The 19,394-nt window shown below is 44.6% G+C and overlaps 1 protein-coding gene across 3 annotated transcripts in view; it reads right to left on the bottom strand.

The window, feature by feature from the left end:
* The window catches only part of KMT2D (lysine methyltransferase 2D), a 2,224,302-nt gene that overhangs the window by 1,751,964 nt on the left and 452,944 nt on the right, over positions 1–19,394 (bottom strand). For all 3 annotated transcript variants that reach the window (XM_069653836.1, XM_069653837.1, XM_069653838.1), the window contains exon 12: positions 5,493–6,538. In XM_069653836.1, the coding sequence (XP_069509937.1) occupies positions 5,493–6,538 (1,046 nt within the window). The remainder of the gene's footprint in view (positions 1–5,492; positions 6,539–19,394) is intronic.

Genomic DNA, 19,394 nt, shown 5'->3' with positions numbered 1-19,394 from the left:
CTGAAGAGCCTGAAGAGGACGCCTGCTGCAACTCCTGGACTGTTGGTCCGCCTGGTGAAGCCCTGCCGCAATCACAACTTGCCAAGTCTGCATCGACAACGAAGCCCCTGCAAGGACGACTTCTCCCTTTGAGTTGGTGGGAGCAATCAACTCCAAAGTAAGCCACCTGGACATCCATCTCTGAGCTGGTTGAATTTCCACTGAGTTGCTTCTGGAAACCGTAGAGCCAGGGAGAGGAACACCAGATTGTGTGTGTTGCTTTTAAGCTGGCTTAGAGCTTTTGGAAGATCCTCCGGACTCCCAAGAAGCAGGACTGACCAAGCCTGAGCCCCCCTCAACAGAGTGCGGGACCCCAGAAGAAAGGAAAGCCCACCTCAACAGCCAGGAGCAACATTGTTGCTATATGTGGTGGTCGCAAGGCGCTGAAATGCGAAACAGCCACTGAAAGTGAAGTTGCTGGTTGCCAGTTTTTGCCAGTCCCACTGCATTGCAGGAGTCCCCCAACATCCTCCCTCTTGTCCCCATGACTGAGGCCCAGGAACATTGACAACTGTTCCTGTACAACTCTGCAGAAATCATCACCTGCATCTTTTCTTCTTTGCTAAGGTACTGTAAAAGTCTAAGAACTTACCTCTTACTGTAGATTTGCTTGAAACTTCTACAACTCACAAGTCTAATCAGCTTCTGGCCCTACATTTGATTCTTCTTTTTATCAAAGGTTCCTAAGAACTTCTACAAAGACTTTTCCATTTACTTACCTGAAGTGCTGCATCCTATACAAAGACTTTGGCTCATTTGCTTTGGCTTAGCCTATTGAACTGAATGACTCTTCTAGTGCAATCTAAAAGTATCTGCTCTGCTTTTGAATATTTGTGATTTGTGTTCTAATAATCTTTGCCTTTTACCAACTTTTAAGAGTGTTCTGAATGCCAACAGTAAGATATTAATGTCCCTAGCACCCTTGTTATTGAAGTCATCCATGGGTGTAGATTGTGTGTGGGCCATCCCAAAAGGGTCTTGGCTGATTCAGAAACTCAGAGTACAGTATTGAATTGTATTTGTGTGTTACTGTTATATTGCCCCCTTCTGAAGAAGGCTTTATAACTGATTGATAAATAGAATAATTGCTTATGCAAGAAACCTTGAGTGTAAGAGTTGATTTGAATACCTGTAACTGAATCTTTGTCTAACTCCACTACTACTCGCATTTCCCCTCTTGGAACTTATACTTGCAAAGCAGCTTCTGAGAGCAAACCTAACACCAAGTTCAAAAATCTGCCCCAACCTCGAAATAGCTGGCAAGCAATTTGTGTGGGGAGCGTCCTAGGTTTACATTTTTTAAAGCCTGGCGCTTGCTCTCTTTGTAATCCTGTGCAACACACTGTTTGCACACCATCTGTTTGACCATCTATAGAAACCTGTAGTTCGTTACAGAACAGACTAAACAGTTCACTTGGTGCCTGGGGCCCAGACAATGAAAATTACTATCGACTCTATAAAATATTTTACATACACTGGGACGGTTGTATTCACCAACTAATCCCCAAGCCCTACATCCATCATTTCAAGGCTCTGTCTCACTTCTCCACTATTTTCCTCAATCCGTTCTATTAAATCTGAAGAGGGCATCAACTAGAAGGAACATTGAGTTTGACATATTTATGTTACACATGCATACCTTCATCAATGCCTACATAGGTTAAGTAAACAAAATACTGCTCTTAGGCAAGATTGTATGCAGTACCCTGTGGGAGACTGCACCAGCCATGTCCTCCTGGCAATAGTTAACTCAACCTTTGGTATAAGCAAGTACTACACAGGTTGGTAGAGTGACTGAGCAGCCAGGCTTATCTCAAGAGGGGTCAATGTGAGTTGTAGGGCTGTAACAGAGTTTCATAGTGACAAGTATCCAAATAACACTTACACAGGTTTTCTTGATTAAACAATTATTTATGAATTTAACAGCTGAATAAGCCTTCTTTATAAGGGAGCAAATATGTAAAACTTTAAAATATACTTCAAAAATACTGTTTTAATAAATCAGTCGATACCCATTTGGGGTGGCACACAGACACTTCCTACACCCTGAGGTGACAAATAACTAGGTCACCGTGGACATTAATATATCATGTGTACATATAGAGCAATACTGAGTTTGGTGTCAAAAGGAAAAGGTTTTGGGAATAAAACAATGGTTAGCAAATATTCTTAAGCAGGTTTAGTACTTTTGGACCGCCCCCCAACGCAAAGTAAATCAACCATTTCCCAGCTACACAAGTTATAGAATGTGTGCCTTTTTTGCAGGGATAGTTCAAGCACAAAGTCAGAGGTTCAAAGGAGTCTTGCTGGGAGCCAATGTCAATTGAGCAGAAGTCTAGGTGAGCTGAAGCACTTCTTGCAGGTATGCAAGTCTTGCAATGTTTTAGAAATCTTTGTAGAAAATGAAATCACTGTTGGGCCACAAGCTGGAAGGCTTGTGAGGGGCAAAGCTGCAAGCAACTCTGGAATGGAAACCAAGACAAGTCCCAAATGAGAGCTAGTAAGGCTTTATGATAAGAGGTAAAGTACCCCTTCGTTTTACAGTACCTTAGGTCTGAAGAAATTGGTTCCAGCTGGCTTCTGTTCCAGTATGGCAGATCCGTTATTCCTGGGCCTCAGTCGTGGAGACAAGAGGGAGGACGTCTGGAAACTCCTGCACTACAAATTGAAGGTTGTCGGCAGCAATGGGCAAACTTGATCAGTGGCACTTCGTGGTTTCAGCTTCTCGCAAATGGCACCACCACGGTTCTCAGATACCGTATGGTCTTTCCTCGCATCTGGGGTCCAGCACTCTGTTGAGGTGGCTCAGGCTCTGTCAGTCCTGCTTCATGGGAGTCCGGAGGATCTTCCTGGAGCTCGGTCCAACTTAAAGACGTCACTTGATTCTGGTATTCCTCACCCATGCAATCGGTTCCTGCGGCAGCAATGAAAGTACAGCCAGCTCCGAGAGGAATTACAGATTAGTTTGTCTTGGGGTCAATTGGTCCCACCAACAAAAGTGGATAAGTCCTTTGCAGGGCTTATCTAGTCTAGGCAAATTCGGAGCTTCAGCACTGCAGCAGGGCTTCACCGGGCAAACCAACATTCCAGGAGTTGCAGCAGGCGTCTCTTTAAAGTTCTTCGGATTACTTCGTCCAGTGGTCGACTCTGCCTTCTGTCTAAAAGACGTCGCCTTTTATGTAGGCTTCTCCCATCCATTCGCAGCCTAGCTGTCACTCATATCAGGGTGGCTGTCCTCCAAGGACAGCCAGCCAATCACCTTTGGGTGCATTCCTGTAACCAAGGGGATTAAGCACAGAGTTTCTGGCATCTCCCTCACTTCCAGTGAACCCCGCCTAAGACAAAATGAACAAAGTGACCAAACCTGGTTTGGTGTGCAGAGTAAATCTCAAGTACCACCTTTCCAAAAAGAAATGGTGAAAAAAGACCAGGGCAATTTTGACAAAATGGGCACCCATGGGTGCTTTACTGCAGCTGCAATTGCAGCCCGCGGTAGAAACACAATGTTAGGAAAAAGTAAACCACTGCCACCAGCCTTTAATTATAGAAAGGGTAACAAAAATGTTAGCTGAGAAACCAGACAAAGGGGATACGAAGTAAACCCTCCAGCACCCTATGGGAAGATGGTGTGTGCTGGGTCTAGAAAGTGCAAGTAAAGTCAATTTCACTTCACTGCTCTTGAAAACCGTTTATCCAAGAGGGTATTTAAACCTTGGGGAAATCTGGAAGACTTCCTTGTGCCACTGCACTGAAGGTGCATTTTGACACGATGTAAAAAGATGCCTATTAGCTTGTCAGAATCCCATACCAAAAGTAACTGTTTTAAAATCAATGAAAAATACATGAGTGGGAAAAAAGGTCTAGCTCTCTCCAAGATAAAAAGTCCTTAAGTCCAGCAAAAAGAGCTGGGGGTCTCTAAGGTAGAAGGGAATTAGCACATTTCTGAGATTTCTCCCCAACTGCTATGGGCCATCCACAAGATGGCAAACTATGCATAGCAAGTGCATATAAAACATGATTCAGAAATATATACTTTGCATCACTGCTTGGAGGGAACATTTTCCATGCTGCAAGAAAGGGGTAGGATAGGGATTGTCTAGACCTGGCTTTGCAGAGATGTCTAATATGGTGGTTCTGAGAACACCTACAACAAGTGGCTTCCGTATGAAACCAACCACCCTTTTACAGTCATTCATCCTTAACCCATTCAAATCTGCTGAAAGGTCCCTCCACACCATTGATGTGATCAGGGCTCCAGAATTCTCTGGAAAACTAAATGTCAATGAAAGAAAACAATTGTTAGAGAGTTCAGCAGAGTTTTCACTACTGCCATGCAAGCCCCCCTAGAGCTCTTTGAATAAAGTGAATGGCAGATACTGCAGCCCTCCTAATTAACAGGACAATCTGCCTTGCAAAGAAGCTACTTGCAGGTCAGCCCATACCTTTGGGATTCACTAATGAGTGAGATTATCAGTTCGATGTCTAATTAGAGCAAACAATTTAGGAATTTGGCTAGCTGTTCCAATACACTTTTCATATTGTCTTAAAGAGCTCTCCCTCACTCCCCTCCATCAGTAGAGTAATGCCTTATATTGAGCCGAATACAGTAGTGTGCGAATATGTAATCCCAGTTCTCCATTACAGTTATCCACACTAACCTTGTAAATGAAGCGCCCATCATACAGAGAAGGATTAAGAAAGAACATTTCCAAAAATATCACACCCATCAAAAGAAACTGAACTCCAGCGGTCATCTTTGCATGAGATGCCACCTTACTGTGCTTCTCATTTTTTAAATGCAGAGGAAAAAAGGGTCTTCACGGCATGACTAGTGTACTTTGTGGGCTCAATTTAAGACGGCAGGAAAGTTAAAATGTAAGCCAGATGGGCTAAAAAAAAAAAAGAAACTTAAAAAAGGTACATTTAAGCTAAAATGAAGGAGTATGCTGTTAAAGGGCTTGAAAATTGTGTACACAGACATAATCAAAGTGTGAGTTTTAATTAAGATCTCAAAATGGAGAATGTACCCAAATACCTAACCATTATATTACCTTGTTCAATGTAAAACACTGCAATCTAGACCTACATCCACTGCTCAGCGATCACAGAGCACCAAAAAGCTAAGTGCAAGTACATCAATTCAAGTGCCTGGACAAACAACTAAGCATTCTTGGAACAATTAAACTGCAATTTAACTTCCTCCTCATGAATGCAACCATTTAAAAATAAAATAGGTTGCTGACAATAGCAGTTGCAAATGTAAAACAATTCCTCAGACTGAAGCTATGGTACTCTCAAATCAGTGGCAATGTCCCATAGTATGCCTGTAATTCTGAAGAGCTGACAAACCTGTGGGCACTAATGCAGCGAATAAGTGAGCATGCACCATGCCAAATGAATGGAAGCCACTCCAATTAAGGCAGATATATGGCATCAAAGGATGCCCATGTTACCTGTTTTACCCTTGATCTCCCTGGGGAGCTTCTCCTCCGTGTCTTCTCGCCTTCCATTTTCATTCCTGATAAGTCAAAGTGTTGAGAGTCATCGGTTTCCACCATGGAATCTGTGCACATCCGAAGTGAGCAGTCATCCTTCTGTAACCCAAGGTCAGTGGCAGTCATGCAGAGGTCCATGGAGAGAGAACCTCCCTCTATGTCTGGAGAGCCCATTGGATCGGAGCCATGGGAACTTCCAGAGGTTGCCCCCTGGCTCAGATTTGAGATGTCATTCCCCATAAGATCAGAGCTGTGATAACTGCCTGCAGTGTCACCTTGGCTGAGGTTTGAGATCTCGTTTACAATGTCAGACTTGATCACATGGATCTTTGTCCTTGTGTGGAGCTCCGTGTCAGACAAAGACCTCCTCTCTGTCCGGCTTAGCTTATCTTCTGTAGAGAAGACCTCCATAGGAGTAGAGTGTGAGCATTCTTCCGTTTCCAGAAGCATTTCTGAGTCTGAGTTTTTCTGATTATGGGGAAAAATCACAAGAGTATTGCACTGTGCTCCGACAGGGCTGTTGGGGAAAAAAGACTTGGCCTCCATGCTGTCCATACTGGGTGCAGAGCTATGTGCACTGTTGTGTCTAGCACAGACACTAGTGTCAGATGGAAATGAGGCAGAAAGTGATGCTGGAGACTTGTATGGCACAGCACAGAAGGAAGGCTCCGATTGAAAGTTAAACGGGTTTTCTTTAGAATCAGTGTGCCTGAAAGTCCGCAGACTGGCATGGAGGTCCTGCTCTCCAGCATTGTCCTCTGCTGCGACACCCTGTACGGAGTTGCTACAGAAAGTGCTGGCAAGACGTTCCTCTTTGGGGGGAGAAAGCCGTATGTAGAGGGGCTCTTCATGAGCTGGTGATGATGGACCTGCAGAAACAGTTGTGTGCTGTGCTTCTGCAAGGCTCATGGAGTCCCCCTCCTTGAGAGAAGAATGGCTGTTTTCTTTCTGTTTGGCAACTAACTGGCCAGGTTCCTGGGCAGCGCACAATATACCAGCATCTTCTGTAAAAGAAACAGAAGAAAAAGCATGAGCACAGATTCACAATGTCTACAAATATAGCTGTTGAATCTGAATGATTTATAGCACCTCATGAAAACTGAACTCATCCCTGTGTCCATAACATGATTTGCAAGAAAGACCACTTAAAACTGACAATTTAACCATCTAACCAAAATATGGAGGGGTGTGGAGGGGTGGGGGGGGCACGGTGGGGGCCGCAGGGGTGACAGTGTCCCACATTTTCATCTGATCAAGAATGCTTTGCAGATGAGCAACGTTTATACAAATCATGGTCCCCTGAAAATTACCTACATAATCCCAGAATAGATTAGTTTATTAATATGTACTTGGGGTATACTTTGGAATTGTTTCCTGCTGGAAGCCTCTACAATCCATCTTCCCAAACTGGTCTTAAGTGATACTTTTAGCTAAGCAGTCAAGGACAGACCAAATCACGGTCGTGATTTTTGCTAACTAAACCTAATTTTTTCTGAGAGCAATAAAGCAGACAGATTGAATTTGCAATGGTTGCATATTAAGGGCTTAGGGTAGAAAGTGGGACACAATAGTGATAGTAAATAGGAGAATTAACATTTACAATTATTTCTAGTCATAAAACACTGGGCTTCCACTCCTTCACCATCTGGACAGGACTTTCCATCACTGCAGAAAGGCTGGAAATATCAAGTGGTAATATTGTGCCCCCCTATTTAGAATGGGGCACTGCACAACATGTCCCCTTAAGATCAGTCACACCCCGAAAAAAATAACTTAATGTACCACGACAGCATGGTTACAGAAGAACCCCCCCCCCCCGCCTCCCTACCAGTAAGGTGTGCATAAAGGACTAATACCCAGGTCATCCTGCACTCCCCAATCCCTTTGTTGGTGCTGGTGTTAAGACAGGTCCCCTTTCTTGTAATTTCGCTCCCTCCCTCCCCAATGCCCTCACCCATACTTTCTGCTCTGCTTTTGTTATGCACTCTACCATTCACACTGAAAGATTGCCCCACAGTTATGAATGGTGCACGATTGATCTTGTGCTTACTTGGGAGTCGCAATGATTTCCCTTAAGTGCTGGTTACCACAAAAAAAGTAACACTTGTAATAAGATTTTCCTGCAGTCCTGTGTTGGATAAGATTTGTACTTTAGTGCTAAATCTCCCTCACTTGTGAGGCCCCCAGAACTGTTTGGACTAGTGGATTATTTTTCCCTATACCTCCAAGTGGGAACCTTTTTCCACACTCAGATTTTCTCTTTTTATGGGTGTCATTTTGAAGACTCCATATTGTGCTTTTAATTTTATCTTCCAACAACTTTTGGCATATACAGCCTATTGTTGCCGTTTGGGCTCCTCTTAATTTTCTCTGGCTAACCTTGGGAGAATTAAAATTCAAATGGGGCTTAAGGCACCATCTTGAAAAACATGGCTCCCGCAAATTTTAGCTACCGGTGTTCGTTAGTTCGTTGTAAACCAGTGCCACCAGCCCTTTCGATAGAAAAGGGTAGCATTTCACTGCTACATGAGTATTTTAGACATAGGGGATACCAAGTTACCCCTCCAGCACTCTATAGGAAGATAGTGTGCGCTGAGTCTAGGAATTTAAAAAGACTTTACTGGTCAATTTAACCTTACATTCTCTGGGAAACAGTTTATCCCGGAGAAGGTATTTAAACCTGTGGGAAGTCTAAAAAGACAGCCCTATCACTGCACTGAGGGTGCTGCATAACACATGAAAAGATGCCTATGGAGTTACCTTAAAAACTCCATAACCAAAGTACACAAGAGTAAAACATATATCAAAATACGAGAGTAGAAAAAAGGCTCACTCTTTCCAGGCTTTAAAAAAAAAAAAAAAAAAAAGAATCAGTCCTCAAAATCCAGCAAAGTTGCTGGGGGTCTCTAAGGTGAAGGGAATTAATCAATTTTTGAGACTTCTCCCTAACAGTAAGGGCTGGATAAGAAAAGGATTCTGCTTTGAAAAGTATAACCAGTGTTACTTAAATGTGAAAGAGTTGGTTGGAAACGGTCACTCTTAAGAGTTAGCAGTTACAAAAAGTTCTTACTTACCTTGAATGTGTTTTGCCATTCTGAAAGGTATATGGGATACATTACGGACCGTAATCGTATTTCTGGTGCTTGTATCTGCTTAGATTTACATGCTCTGCATAGTGCAACATCTAGTGGAAGTCGCAGAGTATTAAAAATTTGATGTTGAAACTTGAAAACGGACGTAGACAGGGCACGTTAGCAATAATATCCCTTGTGTGAGGTGTACTGTACGAATGGTCCTTCATGTGTCGAGGTCTCTCAGATTGTTTCTTACATGAGGTAGCATGAAGTGTAGCGCAAGTACAGATGTAACAAAGCAGAAACAGTGATAGCCCAAAAAACAACTATGCGCCTTCTACTCCAGAAGGGGAGGAAGGGTGGGCGCATGTGTATCTAAGCAGATACAAGCACCAGAAATACAACTACGGCGAGGAATGTATCCCTTCTGGAGCTTGTGGATCTGCTTAGATCACATGCTCTGCTTAGATTAGCAAACAGTATCGGGAGAAGGAAGTGAGAAGGTAAAACAGCAAAGAGATGCTTTGGGACCGCTTGTCCCATCTGTGAATCTGCTTTAGAGTAGGTCTCTATGCAATAGTGCTGTGTCAATGTATAGATAGAACTCCATGTAGCAGCCTTGCAAATGGCGTCTAGAGGGAGGTTTGCAATGAAAGCTAAGGTAGCTCCTGTACCTCTGGTAGAGTGAACCCTAGGGGTGTAAGGTAAGAATCTTGGATAGGGAATAGCAGAGCTGTATACATTTGACTATCCATCTGGACCCATTAGCTTGGAGAGCAGAACATTGAGAGCCCAATCCGGGAGAGGGTTATAGCCTCTTTACCCCTTTCATGAATGCCTAAAAGACAGGAATTTCCCACCACTGAAGTGGTGTAAGCCGACAGGGCCGCCAGATGTACTTTGATGGAATTAAATACTAGGCCTATGTGAAGTAGGTAAAGCACGTAATGTAGAATGTTAGCTAGAGAAGATCGTATTGGGTTTAGTGATTGTGACGTGCACCAGATCACAAATCTTCCGCTAATTGAAAAACCGTGTCCGGTGTTGGGTTTCCGTGCCTCCTTTACGATATCCCTACACCTTTGTGGAAGATTGAAGTGGCCAAATTATATATGACTTCAGGAACCAAGTTGCCAAGTTCATAGACTGAGGGCATGGGTAGAGGGATGCTCCCTTGTGTTGCGATAGCATGTTGTACGGGCACAGGAGCTTGATTGGTTCGCACATCGCCAATTTGAGCAGATGTGGAAATCAAGGTTGTCTCGCCCACCTAGGAGCAACCAGAATTAGAGTTATTTAATCCTGGTGCCTCTTGTGCACTGTTACTCAGGAGTGGTGCTGGGGGATGGGTGGGGGGGCAGGTAAATGGGGGAGCGTAAGCACATTTCCCTGACCAGTTAATCCACATGGTGTTCCCCCTTGGACCCTGGTTGGGGAAACCTGGACAGGAAGAGTCTGGGCATTGTTGGTGCGTGATCTCTCAAATCTTTTCCTGTCTCTTTCTTTTAATGCATCACCCTCCTGGGTCGTATTCTGGGCTGTTAGACCCATTGGTTGATCTTGTATCTGATATAGACATTAAACATATGCTTGTGTTAGGCGATCTCAATCTTCAATTTAACTCTGCCAGAGTCCCCGCTCTTGATGTTTTCTTTCCTAGTCTTATGGATTTGGCTCTCCATCAGCATGTGTTACCTACTCATAACCTAGGCAATACTCTAGATGTTGTGCTGACCAATAAAACTTTACTTGCTTTTGAATCGGATGAGCCGATTCTGTGGACTGATCACTATTTAGTGACCTGTTCACTTATGTCAATCCAACAGTAGCCTAAGACGCCGCCTGCTAGTCTGGCAAACCTTCAAACCTTAGTATCCTCTATTAAAACTAAATGTGCAGCTGCTCCGGCCTTGTCGCCATCACTTTTGGCTGCTTTTGTTGCTGCAGCCAATGAAGTGGCGACGAAACGGCTTACACAAACTCGCAGACTTCCTTCTGAGCCATGGTTTTCAGAAGAGCTGAAGCTGGCCATACTACAGCTTAGACAAGCTGAACGCCAATGGTGCGGTAACTACGATCTGCAGCTTAGGAACATATTTAAAACTAGCTCTACGTCCTATTGTGCTGCAATTACTGCAGCAAAACAAATCCTATTTTACTTTGAAAATTGAAACATCATTGGGTCAAACTAAAACTATTTGCAGTGGTTAAGTCTCTGTCCTCTTCAGCAAATTGCTCTCCCACAGTTAAGCTGACTCAGGAGTTGTGCGATTCCTTATCTCAGTTTTTTATCAGAAAAATGAATATTCACGCTAAATCTCTGAATACTATACTGGCTGCTAGAGTCCCGGTTTCCGGTAACGTTTCTGCAGACAGTGTGACATCCCAGGCTGGTCTTGCTTTCCCTCCTTCACTGAGCAATCAGTTCTTGAAGCGCTTCTCCAGATTAAATGGAGTGTTCCTTCGTATGTGGTGCCAAGTTCTGAAGGAGCTCACACCTGAGCTTATAGGGGCGATTACGGCGGCCGTTAACATCTCCTGTCAAACAGGGTTTATTCCTCCTGAGTTAAAGGTTGCAACAGTTATTGCACTTTTAAAGCACTCACTGGATCCCTCCATACCAGCTCATTTCCGGCCTATATCTCTTCTACCTGCCTTTATGAAACTTCTGGAAGCACTTGTTTCTCCTCTTCTGTCCTCCTTCCTTGAGGCGTCTGACTGTCTTGACCTGGCTCAGTCTGGCTTTCGGCCAGGCAGAGGCACTGAGAGCGTCCTGGTTTCTGTACAGGACATGGCCAGGTTGGTGGATGCGTGAGGTGTCAGATCTGATATTATTAGATCTTCCAGGGGCTTGCCACAGTCGACCATCCTACACTGCTATCCCACCTGATTCAAGTCGGTGTATCTGGTCAAGTCCTAGTCTGGTTTTCTTTTTTTCTTAAGGATAGATCCCCAATCCCTCCTACTGTCTCCCTATCCTTCTAAATCCTCTCGTCTCACTTGCTGTGTCCCTCAGGGTTCTGCCCCGTCACCCATTCTCTTTAACATATACATCTCAGCCTCAGTGTGCCTAATCCGCTCCTTTGGCGTGAGGTGCTATTCGGACTGAGGTGTCGTGCCTTCATAGGTGCCGGACTGCCGTGGGGGAGTGGATGGGCCTTGATTGGCTAAAGCTGAATGGGGACAAAAACTGAGGTGTGTTCCCCTCCAGACCCTTCACTTGGATTTCAACCTTCAGGCCCTCTTCCCTGTGCTCTTTTCCTGTGCCTGCAGTGAAGGTGCATAATCTAGGCGTCATGACAGCCACTTATTCAATGGAAGATCAGATATCTGTCTGCCAGACAGAGTTTTTCCATTAGAATATCTTTGACAAATCCTACACCTTATACCACCCGCCTAACGGCACCTGGTTGTGTCTGCAATGGTTGCCAGTCGATTGGATTATTGCAACGCTTTATCTTGCACATGTTAAGGGGCTGATCTATTGACTACAGTGCCTCTAGAACTTTGCAGCCTGGGTAGCAACAGGATCACCGTATGGTGTCCACATTTCTCCAGTCCTACGCAGTCTTCATTGGCTGCCAGTGCCCCAACGTATTGAATTTAGGGATTTTTTTATTGTACATCGGGCGCTTCATGGTCTGGGAGCAGAATATTTAAGTGTTAAATTCTTTCACTACCTCCCTAGGCACTCTGAGATCTGGCTCAGCTGGTCTGCTCGGTGTACCTTCATTTCGCTGTTCCCGACTGGGTGTACGTTGCTTTTCTGTTGCAGCAGCTCAGCTGTGGAACAAGCTCCCAGCTGGAATGAAAAAGATCCATAACCATCTGGCCTTTAGGAAGGCCTTAAAAACACTTTTGTTAAAAAAGGGTGGATGATGGCTGATAGATGCCTGTCAGGGTTTTCCTCTCTCTAGTGCCATGATGCCTTCGGGCAACCGTGCGCTTTACAAGAAGCCTTAACATAACAAAACATTGTGCGTTTAGGCTTGTGGCGAACAAGTCCAACGGGGGGTGACCCAATTGTGAGAATATTCTGTCTAGGATCTGTCGAATTGCCACTAGTATTCTTCTAGTAGAGGGTGTCTGCTTAGAGTGTCTGCCAGATAATTTAGTTCTCCTGGAACATGTTGAGATGTTAGAAACCTGGTCCGCCTGAGTGCCCACTTACACATTTTTTGACCTACCTTGGACAGACCGAGCATGCCTCCTTGCTTGTTTATGTACAACATGGCAATGGTGCTGTCTATGAGGACCTGCACTGTTTGACCTGAAAGATGCTGCTGAAAGGCTTGGAGGACTGCCAATCGTTCCAGGAAGTGGATATGTCTTTGGACTGTGGCACATGTACACTGGCTGCGAGCTGTTTGGTGGAGGAATTGAGCTTCCCTAACCCAATCGGGCGAGTGAGGCATCTGTAGTTAGGATCGCTTGTGCTGGTGGAATGTGAAAGTGATTTCCTTTGAGCAGGTTGTCTCTGGACCACCAGTGAAGAGCCTGTACCAAGGTTAGCGAAACAACCACGAGGTCGCCCCACTGACCGCTGCCTGAAACCATTGTTTTGCTAACCATTCCTGCACTGGACGCAGGCACACGTTGGACCCAAATGAATGCATAATGCCATCACGAGCAAGGGAATTGCTTTGCGTGACCCAGCAACCAACCTTGTAGTGAGGTATTTGCAACAGCATGCTTTGTACTCTCGTTTGAGGGGAAAGCCATCTCCTCCTGCGTTTTTAGGATAGCCCCCAGAAATTGTTTTATTTGGCTGGGGACTAGACTATTTCTTTTCGTTGATGGAGAAGCCCAGATTGAAAAGGTTTATTCTTTGCATATTTTGTTTGCAAATTTGAGGATATGTCCCAGTGATTAGCCAGTCGTCCAGATAAGGGTATTCTGGGATGGACTTTCTACACAGGTGAACTGCCATTACTGCAAGTACCTTTGTGAATACTCTTGGTGCTAAGGCGAAGAGAAGGGGAGTGCTTTGAACTGGTAGTGAACTCCATCTATCTTGAAACAGATATTTTCTGTGTGCAGGGAGCATTGAAATATTAAAGTATGCATCTTTCATATCCAATGTTGCCAGATAGTGCCCCTGTTTTAGAAGTGGGATTGAAACTTCTGGGGTTTGACATTTGTTTGCAGGGTGCAGAACACTACAAGTATGGAAAGGTGTTTCTTTGGCACAAGGTAGTAAGTTGAATAAATACCCTTGTTTATCTGGTTTGCTGGGACTATCTCTATGGCGTCCTTCTCCAGCAATGCCTTTACTTCTTACAACAGTATGCATTTTTCTTCTGTTGACATTTCCTTGTTTTTTTGCCGGGCGGTAGGTTGGTGCCAGTACCCGTCGATACAGTACCCGCCTGCCACGGTGGACAACACCCACTTGTCTGACATTATCCCCTCCCATACATGGGTGAAGTGTGAAATTCAGCCTCCTACTGGAGTGGCATGAGGGGATCTGGAACGGCGAGTCATTGTTTGGGGGAGTGGAGCCTCTCCCAGGCGAGGTTCTGCCCCTTTTTTTTCCTCTTTGAAAATTGAAAGAGGAACATTATCCTTGCAATTGGCCCCAAGACTAGGACAGTTCACCCTGAGTAGCCCAAGGACCATTGGGAACCCTGACCCCAAGACCTTCTAGAGTCGAGGAGCCCCGTTGAACACAGGGGTTATTTGTCAACTGGCCAAGGGATTTGAAAGGGTCGTAAATCCTCCTTAGCACTCTTAGGGCCACCTTAACAGCCTTCCTGAATAATACATTAAGCTCCACTGGCATGTTTAGGAGGGTTGCTCAAGTTTCAAACTTAAACCCAGATTGTCTGTGCCAGGTGTGGCGCTTGAGAAGCGTACCCTCTGCTATGATGCATCCTGCATTATCGGCCGCATCGAACAAGTTACTTACCTACTGTAACGTTCTTTCGACTGGATGAGGAATACGTGGGAGGACACAATCCATTCGAAGAACAAGTTACTTACCAACTGTAACGTTCTTTCGAATGGATGTTCCTCCCACGTATTCCTCATCGACCCTCCCATCCAACCCCACAGTACAGTTTACGTGTTCTTACACTTTCCTCTCACGAAGAATGTATCGGTCATGGGACACGCCTGGGTGTTCCTCCTATATATATATTTCATCGACAAAACAGAACTGAAGCAACGGGCGCGGCTCGAGCTACTTATACCATCGGTGACGTCGACAGAGTACAGAGTACGTCGAGGGACAATCGACGCCACGACCTCAAGCACAGCGCCCTCTGCCGAGAATTTTTTTTTCCGAAGCAGCGAAGCTGCAGATAACGATTTATCACAAGATGAGGAATACGTGGGAGGACACAATCCATTCAAAAAGGTTATTTTTCAGGATGCAGTTTGATATCTGCTTGCCTTCTATAATAGTCTAACAACTGAGCCTTTAGGGGTTCCGGGACGGCTTCGATTTGGCGTGGCAGGTCATCCCATTTGTGGCAGCTGTAAATAGCCAGAAGTATAGTGTTGTTGGCTATTCTGGTCTGCTATACTGCAGAGAAGGGAACCTTTCTCCCAAAAGTATACATCTTTTTGCTTTCCTTGTCTGGCGGGGCTTCAGACAACACCAGGGAAGTGCCTCCCCCCTTTCTGGTGGTGGTGACCACTAATGAATCTGGTTTAAGCAGACCGCTAATATACAGGGGGTCAGTGGGCACCAGTCTGAATAGTTTTTCTATTCTGGGGTTGACCGCCCTTCTAAGACTAGGTGCCAATAGGGATGGCTAGATGCATCTTTATACAGAATGCAGGAGCGGAATAAACTGGATGGTGGATATTTTGTCCCACACAATGTCTTCCAAAAAGTCTGTCGACCTGTGCTTCCCAAGTGTCGATGTGTCAGGGACTTTAGGAGTCATACGGGAAGAGTTAGGCTAAGAACTAGGACACACAGTCTGTAGGGCGCATAGAGTTGTGGGTTAAAGTGCAATTCCAAATGTTTTTTTTCCTTAATGCCTTTTCTCAGAGATCTGCAGAGTAGAGCACTCAAAATGGTGGATTGGGCTCCAAGCCAAGATTGTGGATTCCCTCAGCAGTGATCCATTTGAGAATGTAGAGGTTGATTTGTCCTGGCTGTGCATTGAAAACTGCCTTCATCATTTATTTTTTAAGTGAAGTTAGTCATGTTTTAGTTTAGCTCCTTTTAGGCCTTGCCAGAAAGTTCATACGAAGCCTGAAGAAGCAAGATAAATCTGCCTGCAGTCTACAGTAAACTGGTGGGAGCGCAGCTTGTTGGCGAGCCTGCAGCAAATTTGTATTTAACTTTATATGCTCAGAACTGTGAAAGTTGTTTGGGAATGCAGCGTATGAGAAAAACAGCTAGCGGGAGAGAAAGCGGCCGTTTTCATTTTACTTCAAAGGCTTCGGGCCGTGTATTTTTTCTGGGAAACAATGCGCTCGAAGAAGTCAGCATAATACTGTGTTTTAGGAGTTTCACGTGATTGAATATTTTCTTGAACTGTTTGGCGAAAGCTCTGCAAGGGAAGCAACGTGAATTTCGCACTTCATTCCAATTCTTTGGTTGGTGACCACGTATCTATACGCAAAGGAATTGGGTGCTTTCATGTTTACTGCGGTCACTTTTTGTAGATAGAAAGTGACAGGACTGCTGCAGTAGTTCGCAGCTAGTTGTCTGTACGTCTGCAAAGAGAAAATGTATTATTTTCACTTAAAATTACAAGATTTTTGGAAGAAAAACTGAAAGTTTTAAATGGTTTGAAACTACAATTTGGAGCACATGTATAGCAACTAAGCAGACTCACTAAGAATGCAAAAGAATTTAGAGAGCAAAAACAATATTCTTTGGATTTCAGGTTACACCAGTGCTTGGCGAGAAAAATTAAAATGCAGGTTATTCATTTCTAAGAAATACTGAATTCAAATACAAAAACAATTCTGAAATAATGACTATTCCGCCAAGCTAGTGGCGGAGGAAACCGGTATTTTGTTAATAGAGTTGAACTGAAAGTAGTTGATTTGGTGCAAATATACCACTGTGTTTTAACTGACTTTAATTCCCATACAAGGTGTTGAATAGAAGCGAGAAGAGCCCCTGTGTTTGTTTTGTCCTATTCCCCTTCCTCATCACCCCCCCAACACTTGATCTGATCCTCACTGTAAATCAAAGGTGGGGCTCAGAACAGCTGGAGAGGGACTGTGGGGTTCAGCAGCTCCTACGGAAGGCAACGCTCGAACCTGAGACTATGTTAAAGTGTTGAACAGCCTTTAGTAGCAGTTCATTGTACTGTAGTTGGTTTTCAACAAGCAAATCTTCTACCGGCTGGACCTGGTGGTCTGGCAACAAGATTACGTTAAAAGTCGTCATCGTAAAATTGGTTATGTTAAAGTTGTCATCGTAATATTTGTCTGGACTAGAACAGTCCCCTTGAGACCCTGGGTCTTGTGACCATGAGGGAACATCATAGTACAAGTCCTGAGAGAGGTATTGATAGGTCAGGCTAGGGTGCTGGGCTGTGGCTCGAGACAAGACTTTTTAGCAGGGGGCTGCTGTGCTGAGGCCCCTGGCTGCGAGGCATCTTAATGGGATGACAGTTGGTCTGGGAGTCTGTCCATAAAGTCCACAAAACTGGACATCCTCAAGGTTTTATTAAACTATTCAGGTGTATAGTCATATGAATGTGGGAAGCCCGACATGATAGGGGTGGCCTGGGCAGGTGTTTGGTCTTTGTGGCACATAGCTCCGGAGACCAAGTCTACAGGGGTGGCGGATGTGGGGGGAATTGCAGCCTGTGTGATTTGAGCTTAAAGGCATTGAAATGTATGTTTTTTTCGGAGACCTCGCTTTAAGCAGGGAAGCACCAATGTGTTAACTCCTGCATTTTCTGTGTTTTCTTGGGGACACCGAAATTCCTTTCCCCGCCTGTTCTTCGGCGTACAAAAGCGACGTGATGCCCCAGAGGACAGTGAAGAACCTGAGACTTTCTCCATGGGCACCGCATGGGCTTCGACGTTCGAAGGTACTGTAGAAAGTCGGCCGTGGGGTATGCTTTTTATGTCTTTGTACTTGGGGGCGCTCTGGCAGCAGAGTGTCTGCTCCATCACATGCCACCGGCCGGCTTCTTAGAGAAGAGGGCCCGCACATGGGGTTCCAACGAACCCTGCTCGCCTTTGGTGTCAATCATGACCTGATATTGCGCTCGCTGGACCTCACGTCGATGGAGGCCTCGGCCTGGCTGGCATGAGAAGTCCAGTGTTTAGTGCGCTGCACCTTTAAGGTTTTCGGTTGAAAAAGTTTGCAAGATTTGCAAGATTTTTTGGCGTGAGCCAGTAATTGCGCACACTGTGCGTGTCCTTCCACAGGAATCGGTGGCAGGTAGGGCAAAACTTTAAGTGCGTTTTGTCCATTATTTTTTAAAAGGGCAGATTGGCAAGGGAAAGGGGATGACAGAATATACATTCGTGAATGAGGTCAGTATGAAGAACCTCTCCACCTCTCTCCCTACTGTAATGGGCCGAGGCTCATGTAGGCCATGCCTGGCTGACGTCAGGTTGTTGACTCTGATGTTTGTCAAAAGCCGTCCAGCAGTCTGTTGATCGTGCAGCAAAGCGAAGAATAGGAAAGTTTACGAGTAAACTTTCAACTAATTAAAAGGTTTCAGCCTGGAAGAGAACTCTGAATTTGGGACAGACTTTGATGGTGGAAAAAACAATCTGAGGTACCTCAACACGTGAAGGACCACGAGTACAGTACACGTCACTAGGGATAGTATTACTAACACGCCGTGTCGACGTCAGTTTTAGTTTCTGAAAACAAATCTTGTAATACAGAAAGAAGCTTATTTTACTCAACTGTGAATTGGTTGTGCCTCTTCCCAAAAGAAATGGTGTTGACTTCACTTTACTATTTCCTTTAGGATATAAATGTATACCAACTGGGTCTTGCTTCCCCTGACCCGCTGTTTAACCTGTCTATAATACGTCAGCCTTAGGTTTTACCTGCCATGAATAGCTGTGTGCCATTCCAAATAAGAGTTATTGATTACCTTAGTTCACTGATCTGAAAAACAGCTAATTTCATATTACACAGTATGGGCTTACTCACATGGTATAACTGTAGATTTAGGTTTTGTACTATTCCTTGAATTTGTGTTTCACCATTCAGAAAAGTAACTTGGTAACAGAGTTGGTTTACTAAGCGATTCCATAACTTGGTGTCACTGCATGGCGGACAGGGTCTACTAGCCTTGACTTACTGTAAAGTAATCCAAAAGTAACTGATGGTTGTACTTCCCATGAATAGGTGTGTCCTATACTAAATGTTTAGTTTATTATTTGTAGGGCGCGCCAGGCCCTGGAGCATCAGGGCGCACAAGACAAGAATATGCTCAGCTTTGTTACAGGTACAATTACATAAACATAATACATTCTGCCATAAATAAAATATATACAGGTACATGTGCATGGTCATAATGCAGTATACAATAAGCAAGAATGAGCAAGGTCGAGACAGGAGGTGATCAAAGTACAGGAATATTCACAATGTGGAGGTGATATACAGTGGAATAGGTGCAGTGATATACAATGGAGTAAAATACAGAAAGTGGTATCAGAACTGGGGCATGCAGGTGGAAAGCTGGTAGGGACAGTCAGGTCAAGCAGGTCGGATTAGTTAGATGTCATTAGCTCTCAGCCACTTGATCAAATTCTGCCTAAATTTCGCAAAGGGCTGGGGTTCTCTTATGTCATGTGGTAGGGAGTTCCAAAGCTGTGCTGCTTTGACTGCGAAGCTATG

Source organism: Ambystoma mexicanum, chromosome 3q (assembly GCF_040938575.1).
Source record: "Ambystoma mexicanum isolate Mex_15411 chromosome 3q, UKY_AmexF1_1, whole genome shotgun sequence".
In the NCBI taxonomy this organism is placed as follows: Eukaryota; Metazoa; Chordata; class Amphibia; order Caudata; family Ambystomatidae; genus Ambystoma; species Ambystoma mexicanum.
This window is presented reverse-complemented; position numbering and strand designations above follow the sequence as displayed.